This window comes from Staurois parvus, unplaced genomic scaffold, assembly GCF_062004578.1.
Source record: "Staurois parvus isolate SC_StPar_1 unplaced genomic scaffold, SC_StPar_1.0 ptg000132l, whole genome shotgun sequence".
Classification (NCBI taxonomy): Eukaryota; Metazoa; Chordata; class Amphibia; order Anura; family Ranidae; genus Staurois; species Staurois parvus.
Genome location: NW_028317928.1, coordinates 7,828,557 through 7,847,760, shown reverse-complemented (window position 1 = coordinate 7,847,760; position 19,204 = coordinate 7,828,557). Strand labels below are relative to the sequence as shown.

The 19,204-nt window shown below is 46.4% G+C and overlaps 1 protein-coding gene and 1 pseudogene across 2 annotated transcripts in view; one reads left to right on the top strand and one right to left on the bottom strand.

Moving 5' to 3' along the window:
• The window catches only part of LOC149466280 (uncharacterized), a 42,979-nt pseudogene extending 35,283 nt beyond the window's left edge, over window positions 1–7,696 (bottom strand). The window contains exons 1-4 of the transcript XR_016312162.1: window positions 7,569–7,696; window positions 4,994–5,129; window positions 278–451; window positions 68–191 (exon numbers count right to left, since the gene is read on the bottom strand). The product of XR_016312162.1 is annotated as an uncharacterized LOC149466280 (transcript). The remainder of the gene's footprint in view (window positions 1–67; window positions 192–277; window positions 452–4,993; window positions 5,130–7,568) is intronic.
• LOC149466279 (uncharacterized) overlaps window positions 1–18,196 on the top strand; it is a 139,235-nt gene extending 121,039 nt beyond the window's left edge. Inside the window, exons 10-17 of the mRNA XM_089672727.1 lie at window positions 6,575–7,217; window positions 9,420–9,498; window positions 13,143–13,313; window positions 13,400–13,523; window positions 13,633–13,751; window positions 13,850–13,949; window positions 14,881–14,976; window positions 16,935–18,196. Coding sequence (XP_089528853.1) covers window positions 6,575–7,217; window positions 9,420–9,498; window positions 13,143–13,313; window positions 13,400–13,523; window positions 13,633–13,751; window positions 13,850–13,949; window positions 14,881–14,976; window positions 16,935–17,836 — 2,234 coding nt within the window. The 3' untranslated portion in view covers window positions 17,837–18,196. The remainder of the gene's footprint in view (window positions 1–6,574; window positions 7,218–9,419; window positions 9,499–13,142; window positions 13,314–13,399; window positions 13,524–13,632; window positions 13,752–13,849; window positions 13,950–14,880; window positions 14,977–16,934) is intronic.
• Window positions 18,197–19,204: the final 1,008 nt, after the last annotated feature.

The following is a 19,204-nucleotide window of genomic DNA, read 5'->3' as shown; positions in this document are numbered from 1 at the left end:
TCTTTATATCAGAGGATGTGTGTATCTAGGTGGATCCTCAATACAAGAAATGAAAGTCTCCTCTTACCCTGTGATGTGAGGGGTGGATGGTCCTCCATCATGAGGTCCTTGTAGATATCCTTGTGTCCTTCTATATACTCCCACTCCTCCATGGAAAAATAGACAGTGACATCCTGACACCTTATAGGAACCTGACACACACAATGATACAGTCACCATCCAGACACATCCCTTGTCTGTTACTGAAGAATGTCCCAGAATTCCCGGCACCGCTCACCTCTCCCGTCAGCAGCTCAATGATCTTCTGGATGACTTCTAGAATCTTCTTACCATTGTTTATCTTAGCTATTAGGGAGTAAGTTGGAGGGTCCGTCATGGTGCTCAGTTTCCTTCTCCAATGTTGTGACACGTGAGTCATGTGATCAAAGGGCTTTTTCACTATAATGCATTCCTGTTTTAAGAGTTAAAACATTATCACTTCAAAGACAACACAATGCACATTTTAATGTAAATCAATGTAATTGCCTATGCCTTTCCAGGTCTTCATTTCTACTCCCTTTCCAGAAGCAATCCTATGTTCTCTGGCAGACTGTCCCTTTTTTCAGTCATAGTATGGAGGCCTCGTTCACATGGGGCGTACATAACTCTACACTCATGAACGGCTGTGTTTAGCCACACAAGGATGCACAGGAGTTCCCTGCATTCCTGGTAAGGCAGTCCCATTGCTGTTAACTGGGATGCAGCTCCTGCATGGACCGTAGACGCTATTCTCATTGTGAAATCCGTGCAAATGCACGGCCCTGAACGAAATGGCACTGCCTGCATGGGGATGGAAGAACACCTGACACCAGACAGCTCATCACTCATGGGTAGGTAAAGCTGGGACTAGGGGAATAGGGAGGATGTAGGGTGTTCGTTCATCTTTTTATTTCTTTTGAAAGGATAAGCTCACAAAGTAACCGCTTTCCGTCTGCCCATAGACTATAGACGGCAGACAGGGAAGCAGTGCCAAAGAGGGCTAACGTACCTGTACGTTGGTCCGCATCGGCAGGGAGCCCGGCAATCCTAGTGTCACCCCGGACACACAGCGGATCACACATTACTGCTGTGTTCAGGTCATCACAGTGTTTTACCATGTGATTGCTGTGTCCAATCACAGAAATCACATAGTAATCTAGAGAAACTGAAAGTAAAGTTCAGTTCTTTCTGCTCTCACTGTGAGAGCAGAGAGAAGTGATTCTGCAGCCTATGAGTGTTCAAGCAGCCTTTCAGGCTGCTTGTACACTCACAGACTGTAGTGCAAGACACCCCAGTGTTTATCATCACTGCCCTCGTTCAGTGCAAATAAAAAACATGCAGCCAGCACATGTCGTCTGTCCCAGTGCTCACACAAACACCGCCATACACCATACCAATGTCTTTATCACCGCCATACCCCATACCGGCGTCCTGATCACCCCCATACCAGCGTCCTGATCACCCCCATACCAGCGTCCTGATCACCCCCATACCCCATACCAGCACCCTAATCATCAGCATATGCCATACCAGCATCCTGATCACCACCAAATGCCATACCAGTGCCCTAATCATAGCCATATGCCTTACCAGCGCCCTGATCTCCGCCATACCCCAAACCGGCATCCTGACCTCCACCATCCCCCATACCAATGTTGTGATCACTCTATATGCCTTACCAGCATCCTGATCACCGCCATACTCCATTCCAGCGTTCTGCTGGAATAGGGTATGGCGGTGATTAGAATGCTGGAATGGGGTATGGCGGTAATCATCACCCCATAAGTCATACCAGCATCCTGATCACCGCCATACCCCATACTCTCGTCCTGAGCACTTTTCATCTCATACTACTAAACACTGCCATACCTCATAACAATGCCTGGCATTTTAGGGTCTCAACTTATCAATTTTCAAACACACACACACACACTAAAGGAAATAAGTATTTGATCGCCAGCTGATTTTGAATGTTTGCCCACTCACAAAGAAATGATCAGACTAAAAATCGAATGGTAGGTGTATTGTAACACAGACAGAATAGCAACAAAAAATTCAAAAGAAATGCATGTCTAACAAATGATGACTGATTTGCATGTTCAATGAGGGAAATAAGTATTTGATCCCCTATCATTCAGCAGGATTTCTGGCTACCAGGTGTCTTTCATACAGATAACACGTTGAGATTAGAAGCAGTCTCTTAAAGGGAGTTGTGCTAATTTCATTTTGTTAACTGTATAAAAGACACCTGTCCACAGGAGCAATCAAACAATCAGATTTCAAACTCTCCACAATGGCAAAGACCAAAGAGCTGTCCAAGGATGTCATGGACAAGATTGTAGACCTACACAAGGCTGGAATGGGCTACCAAACTATTGCCAAGCAGCTTGGTGAGAAGGTGACAACAGTTGGTGCAATCATTCACAAATGAAAGAAACACAAAAACAACTGTCAGTCTCCCTAGGTCTGGTGCACCATGCAAGATCTCATCTCGTGGAGTGTCAATGATCATGAGAACAGTGAGAAATCATCCCAGAACTACACGTCAGGATCTTGTCAATGATCTCCAGGCAGCAGAGACCACAGTCACCAAGAAAACAATTGGTAACACACTATGCCGACAAGGATTGAAATCCTGCAGTGCCCGCAAGGTCCCTCTGCTCAAGAAAGCACATAACCAGGCCCATCTGAAGTTTGCCACTGAACCTCTGAATGATGCAGAGGAGGACTGGTTGGAAGTGTTGTGGTCAGATGAGACCAAAATCAAGCTCTTTGGCATCAACTCAACTCGCCATGTGGAGGAGCAGGAATGCTGCCTATGACCCCAAGAACACCATCTGTCAAACATGGTGGTGGAAACATTCTGCTTTGGAGGTGTTTTTCTGCTAAGGAAACAACTGCATCGCATCAACGTTAATTCGATTGAAAATCTGTGGATGGAGCTGAAAGTTCGAGTTGCCAAACGTCAGCCTCCAAACCTTAAAGACTTGGAGAGGATCTGCCAAGAGGAGTGGGCCAAAATCCCTCCTGAGATGTGTGCAAACCTGGTGGCCAACTGCAGGAAACGTCTTGACTTCTGTGATTGCCAACAAGGGACTTGCCACCAAGTACTAAGTCATGTTTTGTGACGGGGATCAAATACTTATGTCCTTCATGAACATGCAAATCAGTCATCATTTGTTAGACATGCATTTCTGCTGAATTTTTTGTTACTATTCTGTCTACATTGATTTGGGTTTTTATGCCCAAAAAAAGGTAGGAGAATACATTTTGGCCTACGATTATGAAGAAATACGATTTATTTGCAAAATTTTATAACAAAAACTAAGCAAAATTTTTGGTACTTTTTCATTTACCGTATTTTCCGGCGTTTAAGACGACCCCCTATTTTTCCTGTTAAAATATAGGGTTTGAGCTATACTCACCGTATAAGACTACCCCTCTTCCAACGCACACCAAAAAAAAACCCATCAGATTTGATTTCAATATGGTATGCTATTTCAGTATGGTATTCCAATGATGGGACACTATTCCTCCCACTGACACCAATGATGGGGCATGATTCCTCCCACTGACACCAATGATGAGGCACTACTCCTCCCACTGACACAAATGATGAGGCACTACTCCTCCCACTGACACCAATGATGGGGCACTATTTCATCCACTGACACCAATGATGGGGCACTATTCCTCCCACTGATACCAATGATGGGACACTATTCCTCCCATTGACACCAATGATGGTGTCAGTGGGAGGAATTGCGCCCCATCATTGGTATCAGTGGCAGGAATTGCGCCCCATCATTGGTGTCAGTGGGAGGAATAGCGCCCCATCATTGGTGTCAGTGGCAGGAATTGCGCCCCATCATTGGTGTCAGTGGGAGGAATTGCACCCCATCATTGGTGTCAGTTGGAGGAATAGTGCCCCATCATTGGTATCAGTGGGGAGAATAGTGCCCCATCATTGGTGTCAGTGTGGAGGAGGAATAGTGCCCCATCGTTAGTGTCAGTGGGGGAGAGGAGCGGCTGCTCCTTCTTTTAGTTCGGCCGCTAGATTTTCACGGAGCCGCTCGGCTCCGCCTCCTCGCCGGTGATTGGCCGCCTGTGTGCCTTTCCAGTGCTGGCGCCCAATCACCGGTGAGGAGGCGGAGCTGAGCAACCATCGAACTGCCGAACTGAAAGAAGGAGCAGCCGCGCTTCCTGGACCGGATCGTCGTGGGACTGGGACCGGAGCCAGGTAAGGTACAGCAGCCCCTCTGCCCACCTTACCTGGCCTTAGTGCCCGTTGGAGGAGGAGGGGGGGCGGCGCCGCCCCTCCAAAAAGTGCCGCCCTGACACCGGCTCGCCGTATACCGGCGTATAAGACGACCCCCGACTTTTCAGAAGATTTTCATGGGTTGAAAAGTCGTCTTATACGCCGGAAAATACGGTATATAGCAAAAAATAAAAAAGAACCCAGTGGTGATTAAATACCATCAAAAGAAAGCTCTATTTGTCTAAAAAAAAATGCTAGAAATTTCACATGGGTACAGTGTTGCATGACTAATTGTCACTCAAAGTGTGACAGCGATGAAAGCTGGATATTGGCCTAGAAAGAAAGGGGGTGAAAGTGGCCAGACTTGAAGTGGTTAATAATAGAAATAAGAGTGAAGTCACGTGATCACACCAGACTCTTCGTCACCTCTCCAGTCAGGGCTGTGTTTATTAATAGAGATGAGAGTGATGTCATGTGACCTCCCAGAATCCTCCTCACCTCTCCGGTCAGGTCTGTGTTTTATTAATAGAGATAAGAGTGATGTCATGTGACCTCCCAGAATCCTCCTCACCTCTCCGGTCAGGTCCGTGTTTTATTAATAGAGATAAGAGTGATGTCATGTGACCTCCCAGAATCCTCCTCACCTCTCCGGTCAGGTCTGTGTTTTATTAATAGAGATAAGAGTGATGTCATGTGACCTCCCAGAATCCTCCTCACCTCTCCGGTCAGCAGGTAGATGATCTCCAAGGTGAGGTTTAATATTCTCCCTGTAATGCGACTCTGCTCCTCCTCCATTTTCAGTCAGGTAATCCTGTTTCAAGGTGTTTCTATTTCTGTCTTCACTTTGGCTGGCCTAGGGCACAAAAATACATAAATAGGACAATTAATAAATATAAAAATATATATAAAAATTTCCTACTTTTGTCTTTGGGGGGGGAACAGAAAGAAGGGCATACGTAACGCCATACCTCTATTACTGCTCCCCCACTAGCAAAAGCCAATAGGACTCTGAGAAGTGGAAGGTGATCCTACAACCAATGTTCATCACCCCCAATCCAGTACTTCCCAGAGTCCATTGCACAGTAATCTGCCTACTACGTGCACCAATCACTCCCACTGATGTTGAAGCTTGGGTTAGGGGTTCTATGACCCTGACACTGTTCAGTAACATTGTGCTACTGCATGCAAGTTCCCTGAACAGAAGTGTGCTGACAGTCCTGCCATGGGGTCAGCACACCTCCATTCAGGAATCTTGCAATTAGTAGTACAGTGTCATTGTTTCAGAAAGCACGTTGACCACGGAGACTATTCCACACTTCAGCTGCACAACGCCATCCACGTCTCCCCTACCGAACTAAACCCACTTCACCATCAAAGCACCATTAACCTTCTTCACCCCGTTTTCAAATTGTCTGCCACCCACCTCACCTTTCCTATTCTGTTCACAGCGTCTCCCACTTACCTAGTCCCCCCGTCCCACCCTGCCAAAGCACCTAAAACCCCCCTCCTCACCCCCTTTCCCTGGTCAAAGCACTTCTAGCACACTGCAAGCTGGGATTAAAAGTATAAGTTCAGTCTTTGCAGATGACACCAAGCTGTGCCGGGGAATAATGTCCTTACAGGATGTCTCCAACCTCAATGCTCTGTGTAATTGGGCAACTATGTGGCAAATGAGGTTTAATGTTGATAAATGTAAAGTTCTGCACTGGGGGCTAAGAATATGCATGCATCATACATACTGGGGGGGGGGGGGGTACAACTGGGGGAATCAATGGTGGAGAAGGATCTGGGAGTTCTGGTAGATCATAATGGCATGCAATGCCAAGCTGCGGTTTCCAAAGTGAGCAAAATCCTCTCTTGTATTAAAAGAGGTATAGACTCCAGAGAGAGAGATATATAATTTCCCCCGGTACAAATCATTAGCAAGACCTCATCTGGAATATGCAGTTCAGTTTTGGGCACCAATTTTACAAAAAGGATATCAAGGAACTTGAAAAAAGTGTAGAGAAGGGCAACCGAACTGATAAGAAGCATGGAGGAGCTCAGCTATGAGGAAAGATTAGAGGAACTGAATTTATTCTCTCTTGAGAAGAGGAGATTAAGGGGGGATATGATCTCCATGTGTAAATACATCAGTGGTTCATATAGCGAACTTGGTGTAGAGTTTTTTCCTCTGCAGAAGCAAATTGGATCATGCTTTGCTGGGGGTTTTTTTTGCCTTACTCTGGATCAAATGTAGGTATAGGATTATAACTTTTTTTTTTGGTTGAACTAGATTGATTTTTGTCTTTTTTTCAGCCAGACTAACTATGTATGTAGCACCTCTTTTCACCCACCCCACCACCCCGGTCAAAGCGCCTTCCACCCACCCCACCACCCCGGTCAAAGCGCCTTCCACCCACCTCGCCTCCCCGGTCAAAGCGCCTTCCACCCACCTCGCCTCCCCGGTCAAAGCGTCTTCCACCAACCTCACCTCCCCGGTCAAAGCGTCTTCCACCAACCTCGCCTCCCTGGTCAAAGCGCCTTCCACCCACCTCGCCTCCCCGGTCAAAGCGCCTTCCACCCACCTCGCCACCCCGGTCAAAGCGCCTTCCACCCACCTCGCCTCCCCGGTCAAAGCGTCTTCCACCCACCTCCCCTCCCCGGTCAAAGCGTCTTCCACCCACCTCACCTCCCCGGTCAAAGAGTCTTCCACCCACCTCACCTCCCCGGTCAAAGAGTCTTTAACCCACCTCACCTCCCCGGTCAAAGCGTCTTCCACCCACCTCACCTCCCCAGTCAAAGCGTCTTCCACCCACCTCACCTACCCGGTGAAAGCGTCTTCCACCCACCTCACCTCCCCAGTCAAAGCGTCTTCCACCCACCTCACCTCCCAGGTCAAAGCGTCTTTCACCCACCTCACCACCCTGGTCAAAGCGCCTTCCATCCACTTCACCCCCTGGTCAAAGAGCCCTTCATTCACCTCGCCATCCTGGTCATAGCGCCCTCCATCCACCTCACCAACCTGGCCAAAGTGCATTCCATCCCCTTTGCCACCCTGGTCAAAGCGCATTCCATCCACCTCGCCACCCTGGTCAAAGCGCATTCCATCCACCTCGCCACCCTTGTCAAAGCGCATTCCATCCACCTCGCCACCCTGGTCAAAGAGCCCTCCATCCTCCTCGCCACCCTGGACAAAGTGCCTTAAATCCACCTCACCACCTGGTCAAAGAGCCTTCCATCTACCTCAACACGCTGGTCAAAGAGCCTTCCACCCACCTCACCCCCTGGTCACTCTGCTCCACATACTTACCTCCCATAGAAGATACACATTTTATAGTACAGATTTTAGTGGAGCTCATCTATATTAAGTACTACATGATAGACAGGATGAAGAACTACAGAAGCAGACATGAAGGAGATGAGGACAGCTCATATGGGGATTAAAAAAAACCCCACCTGTGTGCTTTGTACAAGACATGTGACCTGAATGAAGTCACATGACCACCCCCTCCCATAGTGAGTGCTGGGACCCCCCTCTCCCATAATAAGAAGACATTATTACCTCCTCCTCACTGGGCACACACTCTGCAGGAGGAAGCTTCTATCAGGTTAAAAACAAAACAATCCCCTTTTTTATACCTTGTTTTGGCTACAACAAAATGGCCACCATTTGAAGGCAAACTGCTTTGTGAGAAGAGGAAGTGTCTTCAGAACAGGAGCCTGTTGGCCATTTTGTTGTAGCCTACAAGAGTTTTTTTTTCATTAGCTGTAAGAACCTTCCTGCTGGAGAGTGTAGAAGAGGTAATAATGTCTGATTATGGGAGAAGGGGATCCCAGCACTCTGTGTGGACTGGATGGGGGGGAAGGGGGCTCTTGACTGGTCACATGTCCTATATAAAGTAGGGAGGGGGTTAATTCATTTAAATTTGGTTAGCAGGGATATAACATAGTCATCTCCCTGCCTGGCGCACATTCTCACCTATCCTGTGCCGATGCTGAGATGGATTCGGCATCAGTGGCTAGTAGAGATGAGCTCCGGTGCGCTGCGAACTCATCGCTATCCGAACCTGCGTACTTTTTTACTCCAGTGAGCTATTTTTGCCTCAAAGCCCTCCCCTGTGACCCAGCCTGTAGCTCATTGAAGGAAAAGAGAGCGCAAGTTCAGAGTTCGGCAAGAGATGAGTTTGGCAGGATGTGCCCTACATCTGACCCGTGCAGTCTAAAGTAGGGATGACCCCCGGAGTGTTCAGATCCTAGTCTAAACCCACCTGAGCAAGACCTCCAGAAAGCTGGTTTGATACCACTTTAAGGGATCTGGATGACGGGAGGAAGAGACTGAGTTCGTGATCATCTAACTACTGAGACTGGCTGCCTCAAAAGTCACATGATTTGGAGCCCCTCCCATTGAGTATCAATCGTAAACGGCGATTGGAAGCTCAGTCAGTGTGTTGGGATCATGTGCTCTGAGCTTGTTCACACTTAGATGTGTGTTCCCCCTAGGAATAACAGGTCCTCTTCATCTCCATATCTATTTCTGCGCTGATCCTGTTTTCCTCCCTTCAGGTCTCTGCTCCGTACTTCTCCCTTTGTCTGTCTCGGATGAAGTTGACCCATGACATAATAGATCTCATAAATCAGTGGTCTCCAAACTGTAGCCCGGGGGCCGAATGCGGCCCTTTGCTTGCTTTTATCTGGATCTTGGGGCTATATTTCATCCTCAGACACCAACAATGGGGCATAATTCCATCCACTGAGACCAATGAAAGGGCACAATTTCTCCCAATGACATTAACGATGAGGCACAGTCCCTACCAATGATGGGGCACAGTTCCTACCAATGATGGGGCACAATTTCTCCCAATTATACCAATGATGGGGCATGATTCTTCCCACCCAATGACACCAACAAGGGGGCTCAATTCCTCTCACAGACATCAAAGATGGGGCATTGTTTACTCCCACTGATGTCAGGGCATTTTCTACTTCCGATGGCCATAGTCTGGCCCCTCTAAAGTCTGAAGGACAGTAAACTGGTCCTTTCTTTGGAAAGTTTGGAGACCCCTGTCATAGATCTTCTCTACTTCTCCTGGTTTTAGGTTTCTGGGTCCTGAAACATCGAAATACAAACAGGAAACCCCTCAAATCTGATCATCTGACTGAGGATGGGGGAGGAGCCTAGTCACATGACTGAGAAGATACTAAACCTCACCCTGGAGATCATCTACTTGCTGACTAGAGAGGTGAGGAGGATTCTGGGAGGTCACATGACATCATTCTTATCTCATTCTTAAAACACAGACCTGACCAGAGAGGTGAGAAGGATTCTTGGAAGTCACATGGGAAGATCACATGACATTTGTAGTACTTACCCAAGGAGGAACTGCTAGGTTCCCTGGTTTCTAGTGATGACAACACTTCAGACACTGGCACACACAGGCTGGAGGAAAAGATGGGTATTGTTACTAAACCTTGGACCCCGCATTCACTATATCTGGTCTCCCCGGACCCTGCATTCACTATATCTGGTCTCCCCGGACCCTGCATTCACTATATCTGGCCTTCCTGGACCCTGAATTCACTATATCTGGTCTCCCCGGACACCGTATTCACTATATCTGGTCTCCCCAGACCCTGCGTTCCCTATATCTGGTCTCCCCGGACCCTGCATTCACTATATCCGCTCTCCCCGGACCCTGCATTATCTATATCCGCTCTCCCTGGACCCCGCATTCACAATATCCGGTCCCCCCGGACCCTTCATTCACAATATCCGGTCCCCGCGGACCCTGCATTCACTATATCCGGTCTCCCCAGACCCTGCATTCACTATATCCGCTCACCCCGGACCCTGCATTCACTAAATCCGCTCTCCCCGGACCCTGCATTCGCTATATCCGCTGTCCCAGGACCCTGCATTCCTTATATCCGGTCTCCCCAGACCCTGCATTCACTATATCCACTCTCCCCGGACCCTGCATTCACTGTATCCGGTCTCCCCTGACCCTGCATTCACTATATCCACTCTCCCCGGACCCTGCATTCACTATATCCGCTCTCCCCGGACCCTGCATTCACTATATCCGCTCTCCCCGGATCCTGCATTCATTATATCCGGTCTCCCCGGACCCTGTATTCACTATATCCGCTCTCTCCAGACCCCGCATTCACTATATCTGGTCTCACCGGACCCCGCATTCACTATATCCACTCTCCCCGGACCCTGCATTCATTATATCTGGTCTCCCCGGACCCTGCATTCACTATATCCACTCTCCCCTGAGCCTGCATTCATTATATCCGGTCTCTCCGGACCCTGCATTCACTATATCCGCTCTCCCCGTACCCTGCATTCACTATATCCGGTCTCCCATGACCCTGCATTCACTATTACCACTTTCCCCTGGACCCTGCATTCACTATATCCGCTCTCCCTGGATCCTGCATTCATTATATCCGGTCTCTCCGGACCCTGCATTCACTATATCCGGTCTCCCCGGACCCTGTATTCACAATATCCGGTCCCCCCGGACCCTGCATTCACTATATCTGCTCTCCCCTTACCCTGCAAACTCGATCCTAAACTCAGCGGCTAGACTCATCCACCTCACCAACCGCTCCACATCTGCCTCCCCCCTCTGCTAATCCCGATTGCCCAACGCATCAAATTCCCCCATCCTCTGGAACTCCCTACCTCAATCCATCAGATTGTCACCTACCCTCCTCACCCTGAAAACCCTCCTCTTCAGGGAAGCCTACCCCAACCTCACCTAACACCCGACCTCACCTAACAACTAACCTCCTCCACTCCTCCCACCACTCCATCCCCCACAGCCATCTCCTCCTGTACCACCTTCCCCTCCCTCCTAGACTGTAAGCTCGAAAGAGCAGGGCCCTCAAACCCCTCGTGTAGTGTATTGTTACTGTCTTGTCTCATGTTATGTCCCCCCTTCTACTGTACAGCGCTGAGCATACCCTTTGGCGCTATATAAATACTGTATAATAATAATAATTCACTATATCCGGTCTCCCCTTACCCTGCATTCACTATATCCGCTCTCCCCGGACCCTGCATTCACTATATCAGGTTTCCCGGACCCTGCATTCACTATATCCGCTCTCCCGGAACCTCGCATTCTTTATGTCCGCTCTCCCCGGACCCTGCATTCACTATATCAGGTCTCCCCGGACTCCGCATTTACTATAACTGGTCTCCCACGGTACACAACATGCAATTATTTTAGTAAATATAAACTACTAAACACCTTTTCTCCTCAGCAGTATATAGCAGTCTTGTGACTTCTATCAGTGTCCAGCAGAGCACTGGTTAATCTTGTAGGAGGAGTTTTCATTCTCCTCTGACTGTCCCATGAGGATGCAGGACCCCTGACCCTCTGTCTAGACAGTGCTGACTGGCCCTATGCTGATCACTTGCACACTCCCAAAAAAAAAAAAAAAAAACGCTCTTATCAATACACAACACACTGAGCATGTGCAGAGTGACTCCTAGTGCTCTGTACTATCAGCAGATAGATTGGGGACTATGGAAGAAGGGGAGGAGACAGGATCAAACAGCCTTTTTACACAATGTGGAGGATTAACCCCTTAGGTTCCACAGTGAGTATAACAAGCATGCTTTACTGCATATACAGAGCGATTGTACTGTTGGGGGTTTAGAACGTCCAAAAGAGCAAATCCTAGCCACAGTAACAGTGAATAATTTCAAACAAAAGCAAATATCAGGTACACAAATGCCAGTTCACGAACAAGGTGTGTTTAAGCACAGTTTTACAGGGTACCCCGAACCCAAAGGGGTAAAATTGACACCTCCTTGACTCTGACGTATAGGGGAGCCCTGAATGTGAGATAAATATACAAAACAAAAAGTCCCAGTTCCTCCTTAAACCACTTCTACTGACCAAGGATATAGCTGCTGATGGCTATCGTTGGGGCCCAAAATCACGTTGGAGCATTTATGTAAGTCCCAACAGAAATCGAGCAGTAATCCTCAACTTGCCGTGGTGTTTCTTCCTCTTGTGAGCATCTGGAACTCCGGACGTACAGTAGGCTGCTTCTTGTGGTCTCTGAGGGTGAAGCAGGCAACTATGGACACTGTAGCAGCGATCCCAGGTGAGACTACAGGAACTGTAGGTGCAGAGGTCCTTAACTGGTTCTGGGCTCCAGGGCACAGTCCCTTGTGGTCCTTCCAATGACAGTGACCTTTTTTAATGGGTGCAGCACCACAGTGCCACTCATTTAACACAGGCAAGCACTGGCACTCGGCGGTTTCCTCCACTTGATGACTAAGCCCCATGCCCTTGGCCCATCTTTTTCATTCTCTCTTGCACACAGTCATCCTGGGACTTGTAGTTCCACCAAGTCTCTATCCTTTCAGGGGCTGGCTCCCCTCATCTCTAACTAGGGTGGATGTACGGGTGGCCGGGATACAGATTGGGGGAGATTCACTAAACCTGGAGCACTCAGAATCAGGTGCACCTGTGCATTGCAGCCAATCAGCTTCTCACCTCAGCTTATTTAATGAAGTTTTGACAATAAAATCTGGAAGCCGATTGGTTCCTGTAAAGAGACACCACCACCCCAACTTGGGACCCCCTAGGATTCAGTTTTGAGGATTACTGCTCGATTTCTGTTGGGGGTTACATAAATTCTCCAACGTCATTTTGGGCCCCAACGATAGCCATCAGCAGCTATATCCAGGATTTTGCACCCTCCAGTTTTAGCAACCCCCCCCCACACACCATATTTTTTTTATCTTTATTTGTAAAAGAAAAACAGGCCTGGCTAGAGAACCAATGCATTTTGGGGACCTCCATTGATTTATGAGATGTGAGCTGCTTTCTCTATTGATTGATATTTATTTGCACAGGAATGTATTATAGTGAAGAAAGCAACCGATGATCACATGACTCACGTGTCACAAAGTTGGAGCAGAAGACCCATGACGGAGCCTCCAAATTACTCCCTGATATCTGCGATAAACAATGACAAGAAGATCCTAGAAGTCGCCCAGAAGATCGTTGAGCTGCTGACAGGAGAGGTGAGCGGTGCTGGGAATTCTGGGACATTATCCAGTAACAGACAAGGGATGTGTCTGGATGGTGACTGTATCATTGTGTGTGTCAGGTTCCTATAAGGTGTCAGGATGTCACTGTCTATTTCTCCATGGAGGAGTGGGAGTATATAGAAGGACACAAGGATCTCTACGAGGACGTCATGATGGAGAACCGGCCACCCCTCACATCACCGGGTAAGAGGAGACTTTCATTTCTTGTATTGAGGATCCACCTAGATACACACATCCTCTGATATAAAGATATAGAAACAATGTATTCAGTCAGTGTGTGTGTTTCCTACAGATGGATCCAGTAATGGGAACCCACCACAGAGATGTCCCCGTCCTCTGTATTCCTGGGACTCCACACAGGAACATCAGGAGATCCCTCAGGAGGATCAGGATATCCCTCAGGAGGATCAGGTAATAGAATTGAGGGCTCTAGGTAAACCTCATGCTGCTTTGCAAAAAAAAAATAAGAATACCGAAATCGGCATTAACAAAGTTACTGTACTACCTAGTATGAAGGCCTGATTGTCGTCAAAGTCGAGGATGAAGAAGAACCGTCTTTGATGGGTGATGATCCATGTAAGGAGGAGATCCCTCCAGAGATCAGCACAGGTGAGGAATAAACACTAAATCCAGAGAAGAGTCCCAGATCCTCCTTGTTCAGTCACTACAATAATCTCTTCTTTTCCCCCCTCCTCTGTCAGTAGACAGTAAGGCTGACCATACACTGTAGGATCTGATTGTACAATTTCCTTTAGGTCTACCTTCAACCATGTAGAGTAAGAGCTTGCCAGATATGATCTCTGTACAATCGCTTTACCAAAACTACGTAACATGAGAACAAACCCAAATGATCCATTTGTGACCAGTCTTCCCCCCAGTGCTGTGGATATGGGGGTACCACCAGTCCTTCTGTACAGGGCCCAGGCCAGCAGGGGGCCCAGGCTGCTGGGTGAATTAGATGTCGGATGGGGAGGTGGATGGCACGGTGGGGGGCAATTACTGGAACCAATCCCCTGTATGACTCTCTCTGCAGCAGCTGAAAGCTAGCTTCTTCTCTCCCTCCCGCTGGCTTTCACCTGCAGTAGAGAGAGCCATACAGAGGATCAGTTCCAGTAATTGTCCCCTCGCCCGCCTCACCCATCAACTTCCCTGTGCACATCTGATTCACCCAGCTGCCTGGCCCCCCTGCTTGCCTGGGCCTCCACAGTGCCAGCTTCTCTCCTTTCCTTCCCACTGGCAGCTGCAAGCACACTAGAGGACCCTTCAGGATGGAGAGTGGGGGAAGGGTCCATTATATCACATTTACCAGCCCCTTCCTTTCCCGAATGAACACAATGAGTGATCGGTGCTGCTCACTCACTGTGTTCATTCATACCTGAAGCATAGTAAACTGTTTTGGGTTTTTTTTTAAGGGGGTCCTGTCAATTTGGTTGTATGGGACCCCATGGTTTCTAACAGCAGCCCTGCTCCCCCTCACACCTTCTCTGGGGTCTCTCATACATATCAGTACAGGGGGCTTCACTCTCAGCTTTATTCACAGACCCCAGAGACACTCAGAGCGACGTCAAAGCTGATGAGGAGGAAGAAGGACAGGTGAGGATTAAAGAGGAGGAAGTTCCTATAGAGATCAGCACAGGTGAGTAATAGGCACTAAATCCAGAAAAGATTTGCAGATTCTTCTTTTTCAGTCACTAAATAAAGTGGCCGAGCACATCCGATGGACGGATGGAAGGGGAATTGGATCCCCATCCGTCCCTTTTTGGTGGACCGGATGTCGGCGGGTGTAAACGGACAAATGTTCACATCAGTTTTCATCAGTTTACATCAGTTTTCAGAAGTTTACGTCTGTTTTTCATCAGTTTACGTCAGTTTACATCAGTTTTTCGTCAGTTTTCATCAGTTTATGTCTGTTTTTCATCGGTTTACGTCAGTTTTCATCAGTTTACGTTAGTTTTTCATCGGTTTACATCAGTTTTCATCAGTTTATGTCAGTTTTTCATCGGTTTACATCCGTTTACGTCAGTTTTTCATCAGTTTACGCCAGTTTCTCATCCATTCAAATCAGTTTTACATCAGTTTTTCATCAGTTCACATCAGTTTACATCAGTTTTCATCAGCTTTTCATTAGTTCACATCAGTTTTCATCAGTTTACGTTAGTTTTTGATTGGTTTACATCAGTTTTCATCAGTTTACGTCAGTTTTTCATCGGTTTACATCAGTTTACGTCAGTTTTCATCAGTTTACATTAGTTTTTCATCGGTTTACATCAGTTTATGTCAGTTTTTCATTGGTTTACATCAGTTTACGTCAGTTTTTCATCAGTTTACGCCAGTTTTTCATCCGTTCAAATCAGTTTTACATCAGTTTTTCATCAGTTCACATCAGTTGACATCAGTTTTCATCAGCTTTTCATTAGTTCACATCAGTTTTCATCAGTTTACGTTAGTTTTTCATTGGTTTACATCAGTTTACGTCAGTTTTTCATCGGTTTACATCAGTTTACATTAGTTTTTCATCGGTTTACATCAGTTTTTCACCAGTTTATGCCAGTTTTTCATCTGTTCAAATCAGTTTTACATCAGTTTTTCATCAGTTCACATCAGTTTAAGTCAGTTTTCATCAGCTGTTCATTAGTTCACATCAGTTTACGTCAGTTTTTCATCAGTTCACATTAGTTTTTCATCAGTTCACATCAGCTTTCTATCAGTTCACATCAGTTTTGCATCAGTTTACATCAGTTTTTCATCAGTTCACATCAGTTTTTCATCAGTTTACGCCAGTTGTTCATCAGTTTTCGTCAGGTTTTTCATCAGTTTATGTCAGTTCACATCAGTTTACGCCAGTTTTTTATCAGCTTATGCCAGTTTTTCATCAGCTTATGCCAGTTTTTCAGCCGTTTTTTATCAGTTTCCGTCAGTTTTTTATCCGTTCAAATCAGTTTTTCATCAGTTTCCAGCAGTTTTTTATCCGTTAAAATCAGTTTTTCATCAGTTTACGTCAGTTTTTCATCTGTTCAAATTAGTTTTACATCGTTTTTTCATCAGTTTTTCATCAGTTCACATCAGTTTTACATCCGTTTTTCATCTGTTTACATCACTTTTTTGTCAGTTTACATCAGTTTTTTGTCTGTTTGCATCCGTTTTTCGTCCATCTACATCCGTTTTCATCTGTTCTGTGTTTTTTAATCGGAAGAAAAATAGGGTTTTCTTTTGTTCCAAAAAACGTATGTTAACAGATGTGGACATTAACGGATGTAAACAAATGATCATCCGTTTACATCCGCTAGTCCATAGAAATATATGGGGGTCTGTTTTTCATCCGTAAACGGACAGACTAAAAACGGACATGCGGAACGCCCATGCGACAGGGGCCTAATTTGGAATGATGAAGTCCTAGATAGGAGGAGGATTCTCTGTGGAATGAAGCAAGGATAGGCAGGGGTAATAATTTCATTATTGAAAAGAAGTCTTGTATTTCTTATTTGCACAAATGAATGGATTTTAGTGCAGTGCTATTCAAGCGTATTTAAAATGTAGAGCCTTGTCATGTGTTTTCACTGTTCCCATTCCCCTTTCGTCTTTTATTTCCTCCAGACGGACAACACATCCCGAGTGCAGTGCAGGCATATCTGCCATCAGATCCTGGGAGGAGCTTTCCTTGTCACTCAGCTGTCATCACCCATCATACAGATCAAAGCAAAAAAACGTGCACAAAAAACAAGCCATATTCATGTTCAGAGTGCGGGAAATGTTTCACCCAGAAGTCCTCTCTTATTTCCCACGGACGGCTCCACATAGGCATGAAACCGTATTCCTGCTCCCAGTGTGGAAAATGTTTTAACTCAAATTCCCATCTTCTCCGCCATCAGAGAATTCACACTGGGGAGAAGCCATATTCATGTTCAGAGTGCGGGAAATGTTTCACCACCAGTACCGCTCTTGTGAATCACAAGAGAACCCACACCGGGGAGAAGCCGTATTTGTGTTCGGAATGCGGGAAATGTTTTGGTGCGTGTTCAGCCCTTATTTATCACAAGAGAACTCACACGGGAGAGAAGCCATACTCGTGTTCTGAATGCGGGAAATGCTTTACGACGAATTCAGCTCTTGTTTATCACAGGAGAACTCACGACGGGGAGAAGCCGTATTCCTGTTCAGAGTGCGGGAAATGTTTTCCCGAGAGTTCAGCTCTTATTAATCACAAGAGATCCCACACCAAGGAGAAGCCGTATTCATGTTCGGAGTGTGGAAAATGTTTTAGTAGGAGTTCAACTCTTGTTAATCACATGAGAACTCACACTGGGGAGAGGCCGTATTCATGTTTGGAGTGTGGGAAATGTTTTACTCTGGGGTCCCATCTTGAGTTACACAAGAGAACTCATACGGGGGAGAAGCCGTATCCATGTTCGGAGTGCGGGAAATGTTTTAGTCAACAGAGCAATCTTAAATTTCATAAGAGAATTCACACCGGGCAGAAGCCGTATTCATGTTCGTAATGCAGAAATTTTTTTACTATGAGCCTGCGCGAGGCAGAAGACGCATTCATGTTCAGAATGTGGGAATTGTTTCAACCCCTCGCCCTCCAGAGGATTCCTCCCCTTCCCGACCAGAGCATTTTTTGCGATACGGCGCTGCGTTACTTTGACAATTGCGCAGTCATGCAACACTGCACCCAAATTAAATATACGTCCTTTTTTTACCCACTAATTGAGCTTTCTTTCAGTGGTATGTGATCTCTGCGGTTTCTGTTTTTTTTTGCACTAAAAAAAAAAAGACCAACAATTTTGAGAAAAAAAACAATATTTTTTGACCTTTTACTATTAAACATGTCCAGTAAAAAAAATTTTAAAATCAAATGTTGTCATAAATGTACACCAGAATGTATTCTGCTCCATGCCTTTGCTAAAAATAATCCCAGTATGTGTAAATTGATTGGTTTACGTGAAAGTTATAGCGTCTACAAATGACGGTATAGATAATGGGATTTTTTTTTTTATTTTTACTAGTAATGGCAGCGATCAGCGACTTATAGCAGGACTGCGGCGGGCATTCTGACACTGGGGGAAACTGACTTGGTGTCACTGAGATCCCCAGTGACACCAATACAGTGATCAGTGCTAATAATAAGTACTGACAGTGTACTAATGGCACTGGGCAGGAAGGAGTTAACATGAGGAGTGATCAAAGGGTTAACTGTGTGCTGGGAGTGTTTTACTAGGGGGCAGGGTCTGTGTGCTTCACTGTAATCACACTGCTCTGGATGGCTGTGCTTTTTTTTTGCACTAGCTTTTAGCCGTGTTAGCATTTTTTAGACACACACGAAAAAAAAATTGGTTAAAAAAATGCTCAAAAATATCGGTTTGCCGCGTTTTTACAGCTAAAAAACTCCTCTAGAAACTCGCTAGTTGTGGGTTATTTTCCAGCCAAAAAATGTTGATTCCAGTCTATGTGTGTATGGACACATAGGATAACATGCTGGGGGGTTTACTGGATGTAGAAAAAAACTGCCAAAAGCCCAAAACAGCCGCTGTAAAAACGTCCCGTGTGCATGAGGTTTGTTTTTACAAGAAACATCTTCTATTACTTAGAACAGTGGTCTCCAAACTGCGGCCTGGGGGCTGCATGAGGCCTTTTGCTTGCCTTTATCCGGCTCTTGAGGCATTTTTCCACCAACTGATACAAGACACTATTCCTCCAACTGACACCAATAATGGGGCTACTGACATCAGCAATGGGGCGCATTGACACCAACAATGGGGCCCTATTTCTCCCACTAACAACAGAGCACTATTCCTCCCACTGACACCAGCAATGGGGCACTATTCTTTCCACTGATACCAACAACAGAGCACTATTCCTCCCAC